This window comes from Mytilus edulis, chromosome 1, assembly GCF_963676685.1.
Source record: "Mytilus edulis chromosome 1, xbMytEdul2.2, whole genome shotgun sequence".
NCBI classification, from domain to species: Eukaryota; Metazoa; Mollusca; class Bivalvia; order Mytilida; family Mytilidae; genus Mytilus; species Mytilus edulis.
The window spans coordinates 77,288,671-77,311,685 of NC_092344.1; the positions used below are offsets into that span (position 1 = coordinate 77,288,671).

A 23,015-nucleotide genomic window follows, 5' to 3' on the forward strand; every position below is an offset into this window, starting at 1 on the left:
TGACGTTTTTGGCATGTTTGATGGATTTTTCATATTTAAGCTTGAATTGGGGCGTTTTTAATGACTAAATCAGTTAAAATATTTCCCAAAAACTTATTGAATCAATTGAAATAGACACTTAAGTGTTTAAAAAGTGTCCAAAATCTTTCGTTAGATGAACTTGAAATTTGAGGCCAAAATTGGCCCTTACCGGACCTACTCCTTTCATCAAAGTTAGTGTAATCGTAATGTACAAATTTCAAAGTCAGAGGACAGAGGTTAAAGGTTGAATTGAGGTTAAACATCCAGGTAAAAATGTTGTCAGCATGGCAAAGGCTTTACAGTTAGGTCTACCTTGATTATACTTTGAATACCTTATCTTTGAAAGCAGAAAGTGTCTCCTTATTTTAAAGGTCAAAGTCAAGCTGCATTCAAGGATTCTGCTGAACATGATAAGAGATTTAAGGTCATAAAATGTGATGTACAATCAGTTTGAACAAATACTTACAAAAATACTCTTAAATAATGAACGTTTTAGTAAAAGTATATAATTTTTATTGGAAGATTTTTTGTAAAAGAGCTAGGACATAAAGTTATAGAATAAACATTTACTAACACTATGGTTGAGTCATCAGTTAAAACATTTTCTCTCCCATTGCACTCTTTACTTATGATGGTAAACACTAATTCAAAAGCAAATAAGTTTTTGTTGTTTGTTGCTTCTTTCTATGAATTTGATCAAATTCAGTGATAGGAGTTTGATTTATAATACAGCTAGACTGGAATTTTATTTATGTTTGTCTGTTGTATCATAATTAATTGGCATTTCAAGTGTGAACTCATATTTAAGTCAGATCTACTTCTCGGGTTAATTCCAAAATCTTAATGTGAAAAATTTTGGGAATATTTTTTTTTAGGTGGACAAGAAAAAGAGCAAAACATTTAAAATATTTAATTTAAAGTTCACATACATGTAGATATTTGGCACATGTACACGATTGGTATCATGGTTTAAATGTAAATGTTTTCAACAAAAATTAACACATTTTTTTTTTCATTAATAAACTTATTTAAATTGTTCATGCTATCATGTGTAGGTATATTTGAAGGCTAAAAAAAAAAAGAAAAGAATAATAGAGTTGATTTTTCATGTATGATACAGAAGAAAAAATGTATATTATACTTTCTATCAAAATAATTAGTGTAAGAGAAAACAGATAAAAAAATATAACATTTGGTCTTACGTACTTTTCAGGTTTGATGGATGATGGTGACAGTGGTCAGGACCCAGCCACAGCTCAAGGGGCATACTTATCATTTCTTCATCTTAGACATCTGAGACTTAGAGACTTGCAAAGAACGGTAAGTAGTTGGCTGGACCCATCTTCAGCTCATATTCTTGTATTGTCTGGGACACATGTTGTAGAGTGCAAGACATAGGAAAGCTAATAGGCAGTGGCTGCTTAAGCGGTTTGGATAAGTTAAGATTGTCAGGTTTTCTACACATTGATATGGCAAAATATCAGCTGCTAGCCAAAATGTGAACCTTTTTTGGTTAGTGAGGGCAACGAACAAGCTAAAAATCTTTAAATTGTGTCAAGCGGATGATTTTTTTAAAGATATCTAGATAGAAAAAAAACCATTTAACTGTTTATTGTTCTATTACTGGTCTTTTTCCCCTCCTTAAGACAGTTTTACACTTGACAAAAGAAGGTTGATAACGTCTCCTCACACCTTGTGACCTTGCTGATAACTTCTCCTCGGTCATTGTGATAATGCTGGCTCTCTTCTCAAAGCCATAATACAAGAATTACGGAGCGACTGAGCAGAGCGTTATAGGCGAAAGGAAAGGATGATAAGGTATACATGTCAGACCGTCTTAACTTGACCTTAACCTCATTTCATAGATCTGTGTTCAATGTTAAGTTTTCATGATTACGTCTGTTTCTGAAATGCTATAAGCAGAAGGTCAATTACATTTTGTGTATGAAAAACTAACACTTAAAAGACTTTTTACAAAATATAATCAATCATGATCAGTAGAGAAGGCATGACATTTCAGCATGTGCATTCTTGTTTAAGATATTTATAATGAATATTAAGCTGCACTTGTATTGAACTGGAGAATCTGGAAAACCCAAAATTTGTGTTATAATCCTAAAAAAAAACTATAGGTTCTCTTGAAAGTCAGATAATTATTAACTTTAATGTTATAGATTTTATAAACGTCGTTTTAAAAATATCATCTTGTTTGAAAAATTGAAATATACATGAATTTTATTTTTCAGGTGCTAAGTTTGTTTAATTACTTCAGATCTATGGAGAGAACCTTAACTGTGAGGGATGCAGGATTATCAATGGATTTAGGTCCTGCCAAGCGTGTTAGGTAAGTTTTTTAACCTAATTATTCATAGATTTACACAGGTTTTAAACAGTTAAGAAATTGAACATCATAGTTTTTAACCTTACTTTACATGCTTTTTAACACAATAAGCTGAACTGGTTGTGTTATAAATTTACAGAATCTATTTCATAAATTTTATTTCCAATATTATCTCCCCTGTCAAAATCTTAGATTTTTTGTTATATAAATAAACTAAAGCAGTAGTATATTTCTAAATATATATATTTAATAATAATATAATCAGTTGGTTAAGGCTTTTTTTTGCATCCGTCTTGCATCTATTTGGAATGCTTGATACTTTTTAGTAAGGTTTTTTGCTATATGTTATGATCAGAACACAGGTGAGCAATACTGGCTCATAGTTCATTTTCATTAGTGGTAATAATTTTGCATTTATAATATGAGTACCAAATTACATGTTGATTTGATTACAGTCCACAGAATCACAGAGCAGAAACAGAGCATGATGGGACAGTAGGAGGTGGTGGAGGAATTGGTGACCATGGCTACCTACACAACACACCAGCTGATTTCAAGTTAGCATATCTTGCATAATTTAATAGTTTTTTTTATAACTTGTTCAAATTCAATAACTATTGGCAATCATTGTAAGCTATGGAATAGAGGGTTTTAGATGGGTACCCTTCTGAATCACCAAAGATCTTGCTATGTGTGTGACACACCGTCAGAAATTTGAATAGCTGTAAGCAGGGCTTCCAAAACGGTCATATATTCCGGTCATTTGTATAATGTCCGGTAAAAGTCCGGCTGGGCAAAGCATGAAACGGTCATATACTTTTTAGTTTTCAAGGCTTTATAGGTCATTTTTACATAATTCACGATCTTTTTGACCCAACTTTTTGCCTTTAACATCAACACATTTCCGGTCATAAATGTGACATGATGATTAATTACTATCAAAACAACACCTACTTCAATACTTTCTAATTTTAATCAAGGCTAATTAATAGTTGGACAGCTGAAATCTACCTGTGCAGGTGACAGGTGAACTATGTTCAGTACCGGACATTGTATAAATTGATCAGTTTATTCACAATTTATTTCTTACTTTTCAGCTGTTTGTTTCTAATTGATTTAGTCCAAAAGATTAAAATTATTAGAAATTAGTTGATCAACATGATTTGATGAAAAATTTAAAAAGGTTTTAAATGAAAAATCGTCAGAACTATGTCTTATGAACTAGAACACGTGTGCGCATGTGCACAGGTGGGAAATTAAATTATGCATCCTACATTTCTTCAAAAATGCTAAAATCATCATTGATACCTGTATCTAACGATCATTTCAAGTATTTTGTTGAAGAAATAACGTGGAAAGAGCTTCTTCACTCAGTCATGCTTTGAAAACTTACACGGATTTTACGTATCCGTTTATGGTCCATGTTTTACCATTGTCAAGTCAACATCCGGTTAGAACAGTCACCATAATGTGAAAACGAAATTAAAGTTTTTGACAATGTCATTTTGCACAAATAAAAAGTCTAAGGCAGATATGAGCATGCTGATGTGTTGAATGATGCACTGCTAACTTCACAGTTACATCCGAACATCAAATTAATATCATATCAAAGTAAAGTTTTTTTAATGTAATGTCAATCATAATTTGGAATGGCCATCTGATTACCATAATTGCCTTTTGTGACTAAGTCTTAAGGGATTAAATTCGGGATCAGATATGAAATGTCCGGCTGGCTCAAATATTTTTTGGAAGCCCTGGCTGTAAGACCAATAAAAATGAACAAAACTTGTATAGTAAACAATAAAAGTCTGTTGGATGACAAAACTTAAAAGTTGTAAACAATTAAAAATTGAAAAAAAAATAACCTGTTTAATTTTACAATATTAAACCAAAAAATGATAACGGCAGACAAATCCAATGAAAAATCATGGTATGAACCTTTAAAATAAGTGTTTGATTGGTAATCTGACTCTGATTTACCTATTAACATCAACAAAGAACTATTTTACTACTGTGGATTCATTATTTTTTCGAAGGTTCCAACTTTCATGGATTTCATTGGTATAGATAAATCATGAATTAAAAAGTTCAATCAAGTACAAAATTGCTTTTTGGCATATTAGCAGACTTTGGCAAAACCATGAAAACAGATATCCAAGAAATTTTTCCTCAATCCACAAATATTTGTATCCAAAAAAATAAATGAATCCCTAGTATTTTATTTGATAAATTGTACAAGATTCTCTAAATATGATATAATTGCATTGAATGAACATTTATTTTATCATTCTAGAAAACATGAGAGTGAATACATTGAATATTCTGAGGTAGACAACCATGATGATTTTTACTCACTAGACGAAGGAAGAGTACATGTTCTAGATCAGAGAGGTTACTATGTAATGTATGAAGCTGCTGAGGACGATCTAAAGTAAGTCAAATGTGCTATGGTAAATCAAAAGATATACTGTAAACCAACTAATTTTCGCAACTTTCGTGATTAGAAAAATAATGCTAATATGTTAAACTTAAAGTAAATTTTAGAATGACGAAATTGGTTAAAAAGGGCTAAATGCAAAAGAAAGTTTTTTGCGCAAAAAAAATTGAGTCTACAGTAGATAGTTCCTGTCCTCCACTAGCAAATTATTGCTATTTGATACAGATGATTATTGTACTTCCCTCTGTCTATTTTACCCTGCTCAGTTGCTCCGTAATACCCATATCATTGCTTTGAGACGAGATGAGATGAGGCATTATCAGTGATGTCACAATGTGTGAGGAGACATTATCAAGCTTTCTTTTGGCAAGTGTTAAACTGTCTTATGGAGGGGAAAAAAGACCAGTAATAGAACAATAAACAGATATTCATCTTTTCTACGTAAAGTTTTCGTAAAAATCAGCCTCTCGACACAATGTGAAGTTTTTTTAGCTCGTAAGCTGCCCTCACTCGCCAAAATGGTTTACATTGTGGCTCACAGCTGATATTTTACCATATCAATTAGTAGAAAACCTGATACTCTATACTTAAATGCATAATCTAAAAAAAAAACTACAAAATATTCATAAGAACAATTTTGACCTATTTTTTTTTGTACTGATAGGTATTAATCATCCAGTATAAACATCATAGGTTAAATATGATATAATTCTTTACTTTCCTTATTAGATATGTTTTTATTTACAGGAATCTTGAGAATGATTTGTTGTTATTAGCAACACATTTCATTGAAAAAGATAAAAGCTTGAGAAATCATTCCAAAGTTGGTAGACCTTCAGGAACAGACAGAAGAAGGACTGTAAGTGTCATTTACTGAAGCCCTCCTCAACTTTTAAAGCAAACACTTATCAAGTTATCCCACTTGATTAATCATGTATAGGTGAAGTTTTTCTGTATTTTTTTTTTTAAACATCAAGGTTGAAATATACCCCATAAGAAGAATTCCAGTGTCTGGTTATATTCCTTAGATTCACATACCCCCATGATTTATTATTATTTTTACATGGAATAATTACCTTTGTATAAAAACACATTGGTCAAATTATTTTCCTTTAGTCAGGGTTTCCCCTGGGTCAATTATTTTTTTCGCCACCTCTTTCGCCAAAACAATATATTTTTCGCCACTTTATTATTTTTTTCGCCATATGACACAAATATATCTTTCTTTTGAATTCCCCTCCTTCAAACCTAAATAAGATTACTTTGCCCCATTGCTTTCTAAGATTACTTTCTAAACCTATTCTTACGGTCTGTATTGTAATAAATAAAAATACTAAACATTTACCTTATAAAAAAAAAAAGAACTGTATAGGGAAAATTGATTATATTTTGAACAACTTTAAAAGAAGGGGACCACTTATTTTTGAAATTAAAGAAGATATAAATCCTGGAATATAATCTTGGTTACATGAAAATGTCACAGTTCTTTGGGAAAGTTTTAAAAAAAATAATAACATGTGTCCTTTTGTACTAAGAAGTGTTTTTTTACAACAAAACAAAAGACTGAAAAGTTTTTTTATCACTTGACATTGATCCCTCATGTAAGGTGTAGTCATAACATTGAAGGGTTATTTTTATTCGAGGGGTTGTTCCCAACCTTTTGAATAAATTTCTTTATAGAGACAGTTTTCTTTTCTATACCATCGCCAATACATGTGTAAGTACAACTATGCTTGAAACATGTGTGTCACTGAAACGACTTGAAAGTACCCACTCCAATCAATTATCAATATCAAAGTTAAATGATAAAGTTTTAAATTAGAGACCTTTCTTGCTTTTGAACATTATCCTTCATAGGCAAGTTTTCTTTTCTGGACTATCATTAAAAGAAGGAGAAGAGTCGTCAAAATTTTGCTTCAAACACGTGCGTCGCAAAGTCACGTTAATAGATCCTTTAAGTGACATGTAACGAACGCCATTCTACCATATCATTTTCTCATTACAATCAAAACCTTTATTAATTAGTCCTTTTATGTCGATAGGCATAAAATGCAATCAGCTGATTATTGATTTTCTGTCAAAATCTTAACGAGTTCAAGGTGAATTCCGAGTATTGTCTGACCAGGTAAAGACCGAGAAATCCGAAAAAAAGTAAACAAACAAGATGGTTGAAAATAAATCGTTTTATATATTTCTTTCGCCAAATTCTTTCGCCAATGACGAATTTTAATCGCCACAATTATTATTTTTTCGCAAATTGCGAAAATGGCGACCGCCAGCGGAAACCCTGCCTTTAGTAGATTTCGCAATGTGGTTGAGTTATTTTCCCAAGACAAAGCAAGGGAAGAGTCTTAAATTTAAAAACAGCCAAGTACAGGGAGACTGTAATTGTAATGTGTACTCATTTTATTTCCCTTAGACATATTAGAATGAACACATTGAGATGAATTATTCATATTGGATTAAGCATACTAAATTTAGAATATTCACCCTACTGGCCTAGATTTGGAATTCCCAGATATAATTCTTATTCTTAGATTTAGCACACCAAGGTTGGTTTATTTTCCATAGATATTTCATAAGTTAGAAAGGATATTCAAACCAACAATTTTGTTTAGACGAAATAATATTTATTCTCAGACATTGTCTTATGTAAATTTGGAAATAAAACATGAAATAAGGCATGATGTTGCTTCTGCTCTTACTATTCAATATTTTATAACGTTTTCAGTCTATGATGAACCAGGGACCAGGTGACTTTGACATTGCCAGCTATGCTCACCAAGAGCTGGACAGATTTGGTGTTTTGTTAGATCTATGGAGTAATGAAGCAGCATTCATGGAGAGTAAAAGGGAGGTTGGTTGATTTATAATTTAAACTTTGTTTTCAAATTAAATCTGTTAAAGCATATGTTATTCAAGGAAATGTGGTGTAAGATTTAATGAGACATCACTCAAATACACAATTTAACCATCAATAGAATCAAACACAAGTGACATTTAGCTTGGGTCTAATAAGTAAGCTTTTGCTGATAGTGCATGTTGTTTCATAAGAATTTTGTCTGGCCTGCTTTTTCACAGAATGAGAGTCATTGGGATACTAAATCACAGTAGCAGCATCCATGCCATTATCTAATATCACAGTAGCAGCATCCATGCCATTATCTAATATCACAGTAGCAGCATCCATGCCATTATCAATTTGTATAAAGCTTTTTATTCCAGAAGAAAGAACAAGTAACAAACATCGTACCTAAAAATAGCACTCTTGAGAAACTATTCATAGAAGTATTTTTTTTTCCTGAACAGTAACCCATCGGGACAGACTTATAAATTCAATTTCTGAGTACTACCCTGAATTTCATGTATGTAAAAGTTAATGAGCTCTGATGAAGAAACTAGTTGTGATGGGTAAAAAACCAAGAACATAGGTATTTACAAAAGTGGAAAGAATTAGGATAAACCTATCAATATTTAAATGCTTTTGCTATTATCTTTCAGTTAATGGACTGCTATATAGAGGCCTACCAGCATGTGTTTGATAGAGACGAGAAAAGAGCACTAGCTCAAGTGATCACAGATATAATGTACCAACGACCTAGGTTTGACTTTGATACAGAATATTTTATCAGGAATTATAGAGCAGAGTGCATCAATCTCAGACTCAAAATGAGCATTGTTAAAAATGTGTTAGATAAACAGGTTAGTGTAATTACTATTTAAAAATTCTACAATATTCTCTCAAGTATTTTCAAAATGCACTGTTTCTCTAAAATTATATTATCACATTTATGAAATATTGTATTTTCAGATAGTACCTTTATCAAATAATATAGCAAAGTCCTGTTTACTGATAATTTGAATTATGAGGTATGCTTATCATGAAATTGCATGCAGTCTTGTTATTTCAGATATTATATTTTTTTTTTAAATTTGTCAAAAATTAACCTAAAAGATAAATATGTTGAGTACTTTTGAATTTCTAACATGTACATTTGTAAAATAATATATTTTTTTTCATAAACACTACTGATTGGTTTTTTTCAGATAGAAGAACAGAGAGAGTATTTACAAAAAGTATGCAGAGAAGGCAATGATAAATTTGGTATACCATTAGGAGTCATACCTAAACAACCTATATCTATCAATCTGAGCAGGTAAATTTGATATATCATTAATACAGGTTGGAAGTCACTTTTTTAAAGACCATCACCCATACAATTGCATTTTGATTTGCATATTTAACCACACAATTTGAACTTTGTGACCTACCCCCACCTGTACAAAATAATTGCAAGTGTTATCCACTGCTTCCATATATTTCTTTCTGAAAAAGCTCTAACTATGATACCTTTCTGATATTAGGAGAAAAAAGGAAACACAAGAAACTCTTTTGTAATATTTAAATTTTGTAAATAAATATGATAAGTCACTCCCCTTTATCATATATACACATGCACACTTAAAGTAGGTAAACAAAATTTATAGATGCATGCAAAACTTTTGAATTACTAAAAGTAATAAATTTTGTTTGCATTAAATTAAAAGCTAGCTGCTTAAATTTACATAAAGTAAAATTTTGTTTTATTTCCAGGCCAGCCTTAAGAAACATTTATATGCTAGAGTTCCATCCATCACTGTGTCTTGCCAGCAGGATTCCAGAAGCTTTAAAATATGTTCTTCAAGTAAGTAAATTTAAAAGTTTGAATTTATAGAAATGATCAAATTAAGCATATCTTTGTGAAATTATTAAAGTCATTATAAGAAGTAAAAATATCTTTTGTAAAGTCATTATCATTGGGGTGTTTTTATTATTGCGAAAAATGTCAATGGGTGAATATAGCAATAATAATAACTGGCATTCTGATGTTTGATAATATCAGTATGCAGCTTTTCCAACATTCGCTATATTTTCTAAATTTACAGTATATATAACATACATGTTGGCTATGTGTTGGTGTTGTGGTAATATTCTTTCAAAACCTTGGTCAACTCATGTTTTACTTATATATATAAAGTAGTTTCCTGGTATATCAGAATTCTTCTTTGAGTACAGGGTTTAAAAATTATTTACTTAAGATTTGATATTAGAACTAGAATGACTTTGTAACACATTGATAAGGAACATATTTGTTTATTTCAGGAACTTGTATATTTCCACAGACCAGAAACAGCCCATGATACACTCATGATAGAGAGAAAAATGTTAGAAATAGCAGTTAAAGAATGGGATAAGATGGGCAAACTTGGTGATCAGTTTACAAATAATACACAAAAAGATGTAAGAAAATTTTAAATAGACAAACAACTAATACATCTAAAGATTTAGGCAAAATAAACCAATAAATGAATATCAATGATCTCAATGAAAATCTTACAGATTATTCAATACATAATAGCATTGTAGACTCCTGTATGATTTTTTACAGAATGATAATTGTTGTTTGTTATGTCAAACATATGTCAAACATTGAATTTTCTATTCATCTAAACAGGGTTTGGTGGCTTCAATAGCAAATCCTCCTATACATATACACTTGCATAGAACTGAATATCTCATATGACATTCTGCACATGTTCATATATACTTAATTGGAGGGAAGAAGTTTATTCCCATTGAAGAACATGGTTTTATGGTTTAGCAAAGGTATATGATATTGTGCTTACATGAGGTGCACTGTTTTCATGTACATTTGGTAGTTGATAAATGGTTTACAACAATTGTTTCTAGTTCTTGTTACATGACTTTCATATATTTTTTCTGATTAAAGTTTCTGAAAATTATAAGTATAGAATTGTCTCTCTGTTTTAGTTATTCTCTGATGTATTTGTTGATGATCCTTGGTTCATGTCTGAGATAGCACAGTTCCAAGTAGAACAGGTGCAGAATGATACAGCACAGACCAAGAAAATGGGAAAAGAAAAACAAATGCAGATGTTACAAGCTGTTGGTAGATTGTTGGATGTAAGTTTGTCTTCTGGATATTTTATGGCCAATCAAGCCTGTATATAATGGTCACTGTAAGAAAAAATGAAAACTGATCTAATAAAAAAGATGACCTTTGAGTTGAGGTTCAAAATGCTAGGATATCACAACAGCGCGAAAATAAGATGCTGACCTGCCTAGACAGATTTTCACTTAAAAGCAACCTTTACAGCAGGTTTGACAGTAGTTCATTTGAATAGTTGCGAAATATCTGCTGCTTTATCTTGGTGAAATTATAGATTATTCCTTCAAAGGTTAATCAGATGACAAGATATTATATGGCAAACTTTCTTAGAAATTATATCAGAATTGGATGAATATATGTAACACATTTTTCTATTACTACTTATGACCAATATTGAAAATAGTGTAACCTTTTTGTTTGATTCTGTGTTGTTAAATCTAATAAGAAGGTATGATGAGAAAATTCAATAATTTTTTTAATTTATAGACCTTGAATATATTATGAAACTATCAGATAATGTTCCCCAGATGTTCATCAGACAGTCTTTTAAATATTAAAATTTAGATTTTGGAATTTATATTTAAATTTGGGTATAGAAATACAAACTTCTTCACTCTAAGGGGCAACTGGGGTATAGTAAATGGGTCATCACTTAATCTTCACCAGGCAGTAAGTAAACGCCTTGCTAAAATGGGCATATGTTTTGCAGCTTCGGATGCATCTTCTTATATCTCTTCCTTTATAAAACCTTCATATTATGTTTATTTTTTGAAATTGAACATAAGGCCAATGAAATGTAATGGCTTTTTTGTGCTATCTAGTAATTATCTAACAAATATCTATGTTATAAATATTGGATATTTAACACATAGCAATTCATTAACAAATACCACAGTCATGAAAAATTACAAACTAGCATTTTTTCACCAGAAATAAGAAGGCAAATGATTTAACCTTGGAATACATTGTTCTATTTCCTTTTGTTGACCAATGTTATATTATAATTTATTTTTACATTGTAGGCTTTGACATACAGACACAGACTGATGGATGCAGTTCTGGAAACAACAATTTTAGCACAAGTAAATTAATTTCATTTTATAGTTATATGATTATTATAAACAACATCATATAGATTTTACAAATAAAAACTTTAAAAATATAAGTGATCCAACACCTGGAGTGGTGAATGTGCGGTAGGGTAAAAACTTTAAATAAATTCTTTGAAAGTTGGAAGTAATTTATTAAATAAAGGATATTGGGTGCATGTTACATAAGCAAAAATCCCAATACTGACAATTATATGTAAGCAAAAATCCCAATACTGACAATTATATGTAAGCAAAAATCCCAATACTGACAATTATATGTAAGCAAAAATCCCAATACTGACAGTTATATGTAAGCAAAAATCCCAATACTGACAATTATATGTAAGCAAAAATCCCAATACTGACAATTATATGTAAGCAAAAATCCCAATACTGACAATTATATGTAAGCAAAATTCCCAATACTGACAGTTATATGTAAGCAAAAATCCCAATACTGACAATTATATGTAAGCAAAAATCCCAATACTGACAATTATATGTAAGCAAAAATCCCAATACTGACAGTTATATGTAAGCAAAAATTCCAATACTGACAATTATATGTAAGCAAAAGTCCCAATACTGGAAATTATATGTAAGGAACAATACTTTATTGCAGTTCCTCATCTTTATAAGTGCTAAAAGATTTTGGATAATTGAATATAAAATGCATCATGAAGATTAGTGCTCCCCTGTATATACTTAGCTCCCCTGTATATACTTAGATGGGAATCTTTGTTTTTCTTTAACTATTGGAACATAATTTAAAATCTAAATACCAGCACTTTCTATGAGTTTCAGATTTTTTTTATAACCAACACAAAATTGCATTCATGATGGGACAAAATTAAAAGAGTTTTACACTCACCCCAATTTTTTTCTCTGTATGGAACAGGAAAGAAAAATAGGGTAGGGAAAAACTTTGAAAAATTAGACTGGGAATGTTTAGTGAACCAGGTAGTGTAAGGTGTCTTGAAATATAGAAATAAACGCTAAGTCTATATAGTTGTTAAAAAATTTTTGATTTTTTTTTCTCATCCCATATTGCTAAGTGATAACTACAATCCAATGCCTTGCTTTTTCAGATATTTAAGAAACAAGCCCAAGAGATGGGATTCAATGAATACCACATGTATATAAGATCCGTACAGATGGAGTCGGCCCCATTTAAAGATGATGCTGGTAAACCCCCTCCTATATTTATGACAGATGTACAAGAAGATGATGGATCAGTATATAAGTAAGTTATTTACATTTGTAAGTATAGGACATTTTTTGGGTTGTGTACATGCCTATTGTAAAGGAATGTTAAGGATTATGTACCGTTGTGTTGATTCAATGGTTAACATATGGAAATTTTTAGAAAATCCACAGCCTTTCCCCTTGTACTCTCATATTTGACAATTTAGTGCCTGGTAGATGGAGTATTATTGCATGCAGTGCTAGCAATGGTTTCCTTTAAATAAGTTTACAAATTTAGATATTTGTAAAATCAAATATAAATATTGACCAATAGGCTATTTGCCAATTCCTGTAATTGACCCTATAATTAGAGACCTTTATTTTTGTTGTCTCCCTTTAAGAGGGACATTAATTTTTATTTACAATGGAGAGCTAGCAGAAAGAGCAAATTTACCTGTGCGTAAAGTGAGTAATCTATAAGGTTTTCAAATCTTTTAATAACATTAATTTGTTGTTAAGCTGAATACTTTTTACATCTGAAATTATTTTTCATGAACAATTAGTTAAACCGCCGATGCATCACTTTCAATTCATCATGCTTTGCATTGGCAAAAACCAATTTTGTCCGGTATGGAACCAGTCTACGATTGACAAAGGGAAGTAATTTGTTTAAAAAGTGTGTAATAATAGAATCAAATCGGTAATTGGCAAATGGACTATTCAAGTACACATTTTAGGGTGCGCTCGCCTTTGTGACTCAGCACAAGGTATTTTGGAATTTAAAGGTTGTTTAGGACTTTTTGTCAACAATAAACGCTAGCACATCATAGAAAAGCAAGTAAGTATATGTTCTGAATTTTATAACAAAATTCTCCTTATTAAAGTCTGTGGATTTTCTGCAAAAAATTTGGTTTTATTTGCCACAAAATCCCCTTTTCCTATTAAATGCAATGAAACAATGAATAATAATGCTTTGCTCGAAGTTTCCCCTTAGTATATGTACACAATGGCACATCTCTATTATTCATTATCATGACTGTTTTGATACTATTGCATTTTTAAAATTTCGTAATTACATGGCTACAGAAGGGGTCATAAACCTTAAGTATATATGTTTTTTAATTTCTTTGTTTTTAAGGTACACCTATCATTTTTTATTCATCTCATCCTGTTTCAATTATCTATATTAATAATTACTCAAAAATTCTGTTTAAAACTCTACCTCTAATCTTTTCGGGCTAATTGTGCAGGGAAATAATGTGCAGTGTACAAGTAAATAGCATCTTTGTCTCTAGGAAAATGACATTCCAGTATTTATGTATACCGTTTATCTGTTAACAGGTTAAATGTACCACAGACGTTTTCTTTGGCTATGTCAGAGATTGATGAGGCAGTGACTGGCAGATTTAGTTTTAGAAACAGGGAATCACTTTTAAATGTAAGTTTTTAATCTACGAGAAAATAGTACCGATAAGGCTACCTTTTTTGCCCATTCAGTTAAAAATCCAAAGGTATTATGAATCTTTCAAATAATATACTTCATTTGTCTAGAGGACATTTGTCTTTCTTAATCAGTATGTGTTTAAATTTTATCTTGCATATTTGTTTTATACGTCTCGAAAGAAAAATTAAAAGATTGCCTCATTTTCATAATTTGTCATTACTATTTAAACGTGACTTGCCAATAAAGTCGATGTTGGTAAAATATCTTTGGGTAATACTGTTAGCTAAAATGTATGCCAATTTATACATATGTATAAATAAAAATAAAGCATACATATATAACATTGTAGTGACAAAGCAACTGACATTTCTGCAATGAAGTGTGCTGATTATATATTATTGCTTTGTCATACTTTTACGGAATTTTATTAAACTTGGACAGAATGTTTTTACTGATAATTTGACTTTGTCCTTTGACAGTCAACATTAAACCTTTAAATTGACAGCTACAGTCGCCAGTGAGACACATGGCCTTTACAAATCTTTTTACCTACATGATATAAATATTTATTGTGATGACCTGTTAAAAAAATTAAAAAATGTGACATGATTGCACTTTCTATTTTTATTACAGCTTTTGAAGCATGGAAAATTAGAAAATTTCCAGATTGTATTGAAAGTACAGATTGTCCATAAAAATGCCTTGATAAGTGCTGTATTACAACATGATGCCTGTATACCCATTAAAGAACATGAAACACTGAAGAGGTATAGTTACCCATATGATTTCTACTTAAACCACTCTATACCAGATCATACCACATACCAGTCACAAGCTCAAAACGCTTTTTTTTTTTTAAATGTCAATTTTAATCAGCTCTTTATATAATTTACAATGATCAACATGACCAAATAGCATCTGTTGCTTATACACCAAGATTTATAACAAACTGGTCATGGTAACCATTTCATAGTATTATACAAACTCTTAAATTTTGAGACATACACAATATATTTGCATGGCAGTATGAAGTGAAAGAAAGTACAAGTCTTGCAGTAATGTTGTTTTCATCAAGCTATTTATAAAGAGTACCTGTCTTTTACAAGCACTGTTTTTTTTCCCTTCATTGTTTATAGAGAATTTAAACTGTATTTCATTTTTCATTTCCAATAGTGGTCGAGCTAGTCCTACAGAAACAAAGAGTGAGAAGAGTTCCCAGACACAGTTAACAAACTATTCCAGTAGAACAGATACAGGGATGGGTACAAAGATGAGATCATCAGACGCTGGGGAAAAACTACGCAGATTACCAGAGGCTTTTATCTCTATTCAGATGGAAAAGGTATGGTAGAAGTATTATTTCTTAACAATATGCCTGACCTCAGCTGAACGTATGATGATGGCAAAAATAATATGAATTAGAATTAAGGGGTTTCAAAAACTGCAGATGGTTTAAATATTTTTCAATACTGTGGATTCATTATTTTAATGGGCACCAATTTTCATGGATTGAGGGAAGATTGTATTTCGTGTTTTTTAAGCTGATAGAAATTTTGTACTTCATTGAGCATTTGTTGTTCAGTTTTACCAACAAAACACAGGGAAATTGGTATCCAACAAATAATAATGAAACATGGTATGCATAAAAATACATTTTTCAAATTTACAGATGACTTTTTTTGCACATGAACAATTTAAATCAATGTTTTATGTTGTAGACTCCAAGTAGAGATCTGATGTTGAATGAGTTCTTCCAGAAACGAAACAGTATGAGTCCTTTGATGAGAAATAATGCAGAAGAAATGGAGAAGTTAAAGAGGTATGTCATTATTAGATTATCTTCCCTGGTTGGTCTATAATATACTGTTGGGAATGTTATATTTATTTGGCAGAGTTTAATGCAAGGTCTATTTCAAGCTTTGGCAACTATGTTTGACTTTGTTTTGAGGAATTCTGTCTTACTATGTTGTATGAAATTGTACCCTTTGATTATTTATTTTGTTCAGTAGCTGTTATCGTAATTTGTTTGCCTTCTATGTTGGAAGTCTTGAATCAAATATAAAGAAATTATGATTTTTTTTTATCATTTATTTTATATCAATAACATGTAACAATAATTTATACAAATATATAACACAAGACAGTAAATGTAGCACATATTAAAGAGATGAAACAATACAGTTAGCACAATGTTGACAAAGCACTTTCATTTTCAAGCATAAGTAAACAATACAAACATATAGCACTTAAATATCAATAAAAGTTTATAGTTCTTCAGTAAGGTCTGTAAGAGTGTCTGTGGAGTTGAGTAGACATCTTGCGTGAGGTGTTCTGGTTTCTACTGCGTTTGTTGGCAAACCATTTCTTGACCTGGTCTTCTCTGATGTCACCCTGTAGTGCAAAGGACCTGACTGTGTCCTGGTCTGCATATGGATGGTGGATGTTGAGTTGGTACCAGTTTTCCATCAGTGTGACAGCATGGCGTGTAAGAGTGGGTCGACGTCTTGTTGATGATGGCTTAGTAGTGAAGTTGTTGTTGGTAGTAGATGACTGGGTTTGAGTGGCTTTCTGTAGTACACTAACACTGACCTGGAAAATTAAATGATTTATTAATATATTGTAAATAGAATGAAATGAAATTTTTTAACTAATTTTTATATAGAATATATATGATGTATTTTCTATATTACATGTATTAATTTTTAGATAACAAATCCATTACTTAAAATTCTTTGCATTATGAAAATTGTATCAAATTATGAACTATTATTTTTCAAAACTACAATTATTTTTCAAATCTAAAATTATTTTTCAAATCTAAAATTATTTATACAAATGATAAACTATTATTTTACAAATTTATTAAAAAAATATAACAATTTCTATATGTGTATATATACATACCTCCACTCTATCAATGACTTTGTGTAGTTGCTCATCATAGTGTAAGTTGATGGAGTCTCGTAGACATGGTTTGGTAGCATGTTGGTGGAGTTTCTGGTAGCGTTCAGTCTCAATGATGGCTGACTGGTACTTGAAGAAGCTAGAGAGTTGTTGGACATCAGTTGAGTTGTGTGAATTTAGTTTGTTGAACTGGTGTTGAAGTTGTTGCTCTCGGTTGAATACACTGGTCTTAGGTTGTAGCATTTTCATCAGAGTCTCTGGCATAGTTTGCTGTTTGAGTTCATCTTTGAGTAGTGTTTGGAGCTCACTGAAGCATGTGTTTGGGATGAGTGGTTTCTCTGGTGGTGGTGGCCCTAGGAGACCTGTGAGTGTGTCAGCTAATCTGGAATCAGTAGTAGTTGGTGTGGTGTCAAGATCTTCAGCTGTTGCTTCCGCAAGGATAGCAGCAGCCAGGGCCTCATCATCATCATCTGAGTTAGTGGTCTCATTAGTAGGTGAGTTGGTGATCTTGTCAGTAGATGAGTCAGTAGTAGAAAAGATGGACTCTGGTTGAATGGTGGCAGCAATGATATCCTCTAGTGTGGTAGAAGAAGTGATCTCTATGGGTTGTGGTGACTTGGTAGGTGATGATAACAGGAAGTCTAGGAAATCAGCCATGATTATTGTGATTAATCAATGATTACTTTATAATAATAAATTGATAGGACTTTAACACTTGATAAGTGAATGCTCAATTTTGGGGAAATTGGGGTATTTATAATGTCATGGGTATCAGATTGGCTTGGTGGACAAACAGTTAGCTCTCATTGGTTGAATCTTTAAAGTGAAAAGTATTCATGAATTTTCATTGGTCGATCTTATGATCAAAGTAAATTTTGGAAGCTGGCTTGGTTTATCAAAATAATTAACTAATTAGAATTAATCAAAATCATGATTGATTATCAAAAAGTAAATCATTAGAATTGAAAAAATGTTTACAAAAAAAAAATAAGGAAACAAAAAATGGAATGTAATTGTTAATTAAAAATATTAGGGGATATTACTGAGAGAAAAAAATGATATTGCATTGACAGATACTAGACAATCAATCATAAAAGATGGGATTTTTATTTATCTTTGATTAAAACATTTGTTTCTCTATTCAATTTATGAAAAAAAAGTATATCTAAATAAAATCCCAATTTATGTTCAAAAAATCAACATATATCGTTTTGAAGTGAACAACCACAATATTTTTTTACTTTTTCTGATGATTAGAAATTCCTTTTATTGGTCTATTGAATACATGGTTTAACTATTGTTTGATATTTAAAATGTAAATGCAAGTTATACTGTGATCTTTTTATGTTTGAAAGATTTTTTTTTCTTCAATTATTGAAGTGTTTTTTTCAACTTTACATTCTTACTGGTTATCTCAAATATTATTCTACATTGGACATTTAAATGTTAAAAAAATCACAGAAAAGTTAAAAATTAAGCTCAAATAAAGCAAACATAATGAACATACAAACATGAAACAAGGAATCAGTATGTGTTATATTTTGGTTTATTTCATTTTAGTCACCTCAAGTGTTGATGCTTTAATACTAGGTTTAAAATGTAAATAAATGTAAGGTTTAATTGATAAATTTATTTTTTATTTTAAAACAACCATATAAACATAAAAACTTAAATTAAAACAGTTAATTTTGATTAACCTAAATCATTTTTAATCACCTTTAATCATTGATCTTTGATCTATTAATCACCTGTAATTACTCTCTTTGATCTATCATAGATTGGTGAGCTGAAAAGTAATCAATTGGTATTTAATTACATATAATAATAACAGTAATCACAGAACAAATAATCACACATTGTTTTGATTACCTATTAAATATTTCCTTAAATCTTGAATAGATAAACTAATAACCTATTTTTGTAAAGTGATTACATATTTAATTATATCTTTGAAATGGATTACTTTACTTTAATGGAAAGCCGTCCTTAAAAAACCCACAGAAGAAGAAGGATTACTTTAATTAATGAACAATTATTTCCCAAAAATATATAAAAAATGGATATAATGAATTTCCATTCATGGTAAAAAAAAAGAAGATATCCATGCATTCACAGGGACACAACAAAACAGAACTAGAAATACCTAAATGCATTTCCCTTTCCAATGTAGATAATGATGCATCTATAAATAAAAAAAACATAAGTGGTGAGTAAAATCTTCAAATAACTGACAACAAAGAACAAAGAAATTCATCAAATTAGAATGATGCAACATGCATTGCCTTACAAATTTCAAGTTTACAAGACAATCCTTGAGCTGGGCCAAAAAAATTGTTAGTTTATCAGCCAAAAAGAATTACTTATATTTTCTGGTTGACAATATCACTAGCATACCTAGCTGTAGGTTATTAGGCAGAGAATACCCAGTGGTAGATTGTGCACTAGACTTACTGTAAATTCAAAATTTATTGCATGCATTTATAATTGGAAAGATAACTTTTTTTGAAGAATGGACTAAAATGATTAATGATTGTGCTTACAGGGAAATCTGCATATAGTTATTTGTATCAGATATAAAATGAGGGTTTTTATCGTTGTGATACTCATTCCGTTGCACTATTAGCATTTGTAAAACCCATGCAATAATTTATGAATTTACAGATCCTAGATTTACTTTTAAAAAAGTACCCGTACTTAGTGTTTCTCCATACCTGTTATATTTTTTATCTATTTCTAGGGGACTGATATCAGATTTCTGTTACTCCTTTAACCAACGAATGGCCCAGCATTCATTAAGAGGACAATTGATAGGATATTACAACAGTATGCTTAGGATACTGGAGGACTTTCCTGAAGTTAGGTAAGTTCTATTTATAGAGGACTGATATCTGATTTCTATTACTCTTTTAACCAGAGAATGGCAGAGCACAATTGATAGGATATTACAGCAACATGATTACTGGGAGATTTCCTGAAGTTAGGCAAGTTCTACTTTAAGTCAAAAGGATTTTTATACATTGACTTATATTATTATGTAAAATAAAATTTATGCATCAGTGAGCAGTAGCTAGCAGTTTCACTTGTTTCAATAGCCATTTTTTGAAAGTACAATCTGTTTTTTTAGGAAATATTTTATGATTGGTGATATGACAGACCACAAGAATACAGAAGGACTACTTCCTGATCCAAGGTAAAAAAAAATAATTGTGCCACATATACAAGGTAGAGAAAATTGTATTATTAAAATTTTGAACCACATATCCAAGGTGAAGAGTTGGATATTAGAGGAAGATATAAAGTGATCTATACAGTCATTTATCTGTAAAAAGGATGCCTCTAAATTAGAGTTAAAAGATGTATTGAAAGGAAAATAAATAATGAATAAAGGCAATTTTTTCTATGATGATAAATTAATCAGCAAGAATATCAAGCTAGCCTGCTAGGGAAATATACAAATTGCAGATAAAACACAATCTTACATACCGGTAATTTCAATTTGCTATTTCCTTTAACAAGACACATTTTATGTTATTGCATTTTCAACAGAATGGAAAGAGTTCAGAAAATGTATTGTATTAAATTTTAAAAGTTGGTATTGGTAGCACTTCAACAGTTAAATAAAGGACCAGTTTGGATTTTTTTCAAATGTAAAGCCAATGCTTGTTGAGGTCAAGGAACAGTAAACATTACATTACATATTTTACATACTGTAACAGCTATGACATGATGAACCTTAATTTTCTTATGAAAAAAAGACAGTTTCTTTATTTATATATTTCTAAAAGATTTACTTTAAAAAAAGTAGTAAATACAACTGCTGAACAATATTCATTTTACAGTAAATGCTTGCCGATTTCCCATATAAGATCAAACCATGATTTCTGGAACTACCTTTAGCGATAAAAAAGTTCACCAATTTCTAGTCTTTTATCATATTTTCAATTTGTTAAATCTTGACTTGTAAGAACATGGAAACTGTATAATATGATTTAATATGAAACATCATGGAACACTTAAAAAATTGTAATTTCAAAAAAATAGATTGGACGATTTGTTACAGTGTTTCATTGTTTTACTGTTCTTAAGCTTGTTCATTTATTTGAATGTCATTACACAGCCAGAAGATCATTACAACACTGTATGTATGTGTGACTAGATTTTTGTTTCATTTTTTGTTTCATTTGTTTTAAATGGATACCCTGAAAAGAATTCCCTTTTGGTTAAATAAAATATATTCTTTGATATTTATAAAGGTATTGATATGAAAAGGACTTCCGTTTCTGTGAACTACAATTTATTTAAACCGACATTTACATTATAAACTGCAGTAAACATTATAATGGTTTTCTTTTATTGTTGATGATATATTAAAGATATTCCGATATTCCTTCCTATTTTATTTTGGCAAGATATATTTACAAAAATGTTGTTATAATTAATTTGTGTTCTTTATAATAGATAGATAAGCAATATTCAGATCCCTCTGAATAGAAGATGATTGGAAGCGACTTATTTAGAATTTTTTTTGCCTTTATAACAGTGAAATATGTTCAATATTTGTTATAACCAGAAACTAATTTTATCAGAAGATATTTTTGAAATTTTGTGCATTTTATTTATTTTATAGGAGTTAATGCTTATTTTAGTTCATGAATGCAACATTTATTTTATTGCTTTTGTATCAAAAGATCAAAGATCAACATTTAAATTGAGTGTATACAATGTGATGTTTATTGTGGGTTTTTTTTTTCAGGACATTTTTTTTTTTTATGTTGGATGTTTAATGAGAAGTTGATTGTGATTAAATTTACCAAAGTAAAAGTCTCTATTTCAATTTGTGAATCATTGCAAAAAGAGAAATAATATTTTATTACATTTACTAAGTCAATGTAAAAAGAATGTTAAAATCTGGTTATTAGATTTGAATTCTGTTTTCTTTTTAGTTATATTTGGATAACAACCTGGCAATGCCAGAAACTAGCATAAATGTTGACACAAAAAAACTATTTTCAATGACTCTTGAATTTGTGAACAGCAGAACAAGTCAAGAATTAAAAGGGTTTTCTGGAGAAAAAAAAATAGGTTTCGAGATGCAAGCTTTTCAAGTTATATTCTTTGGAAATGGTTTTCATTTAAAAAAATTGAGAGTTGGTGTTTTGATTAAATTGAATTTGATTTAACAAAAGCTAAATGCATCTGTAGGATGATATTCCTTGATATGCATAGAACTTTTGCCACTTTCTATGAGTTAACAACAATTAATCAGTGAATCCTTTGAAATTCCAGTAATAAGGAGTTAATGTTGCATAAAATGAATTTGAAATGAAATAAGTTATTTTATGTTTCTTTTGGTAGAACTAACAAGAAGCGACCAGCACAGCTGCTCACAACGGATGGAAAACATGTATTGAATGTCTTTTTCATTCCATATCATTTGGAAGCTTTAGTCATGTATAAAAAACTGGACGATTCACAGTGTACCAGAGCTCTGTCACACTCTCTGGTCATTGTGTCAGCCATGCATGACATGTTGCATTATTTATGTGCTCATGCACGACTAGGAAGTTCCCATGCCAGATTAGGATCGAGAAAGATGGAGTTTGTGTCGGCTGATTGGGGAGGAATGGAAGGAGTTGGTAAG

General features: G+C 30.5%; 1 protein-coding gene across 4 annotated transcripts in view; it reads left to right on the top strand.

The window, feature by feature from the left end:
- The window catches only part of LOC139490639 (uncharacterized), a 71,621-nt gene that overhangs the window by 20,559 nt on the left and 28,047 nt on the right, over positions 1 to 23,015 (top strand). For 2 of the 4 annotated variants that reach the window (XM_071277540.1, XM_071277565.1), the window contains exons 14-34: positions 1,235 to 1,341; positions 2,268 to 2,365; positions 2,818 to 2,919; positions 4,656 to 4,793; positions 5,547 to 5,658; positions 7,531 to 7,656; positions 8,301 to 8,501; positions 8,847 to 8,956; positions 9,394 to 9,484; positions 9,943 to 10,080; positions 10,612 to 10,764; positions 11,773 to 11,832; positions 12,930 to 13,084; positions 14,368 to 14,464; positions 15,104 to 15,237; positions 15,644 to 15,812; positions 16,189 to 16,289; positions 20,112 to 20,234; positions 20,499 to 20,564; positions 21,492 to 21,512; positions 22,730 to 23,010. In XM_071277540.1, coding sequence (XP_071133641.1) covers positions 1,235 to 1,341; positions 2,268 to 2,365; positions 2,818 to 2,919; positions 4,656 to 4,793; positions 5,547 to 5,658; positions 7,531 to 7,656; positions 8,301 to 8,501; positions 8,847 to 8,956; positions 9,394 to 9,484; positions 9,943 to 10,080; positions 10,612 to 10,764; positions 11,773 to 11,832; positions 12,930 to 13,084; positions 14,368 to 14,464; positions 15,104 to 15,237; positions 15,644 to 15,812; positions 16,189 to 16,289; positions 20,112 to 20,234; positions 20,499 to 20,564; positions 21,492 to 21,512; positions 22,730 to 23,010 — 2,583 coding nt within the window. Of the gene's footprint in view, positions 1 to 1,234; positions 1,342 to 2,267; positions 2,366 to 2,817; positions 2,920 to 4,655; positions 4,794 to 5,546; positions 5,659 to 7,530; positions 7,657 to 8,300; positions 8,502 to 8,846; positions 8,957 to 9,393; positions 9,485 to 9,942; positions 10,081 to 10,611; positions 10,765 to 11,772; positions 11,833 to 12,929; positions 13,085 to 14,367; positions 14,465 to 15,103; positions 15,238 to 15,643; positions 15,813 to 16,188; positions 16,290 to 20,111; positions 20,235 to 20,498; positions 20,565 to 20,920; positions 20,942 to 21,491; positions 21,513 to 22,729; positions 23,011 to 23,015 lie in introns of all 4 variants that reach the window. The other 2 variants (XM_071277549.1, XM_071277556.1) reach the window with 2 other exon arrangements.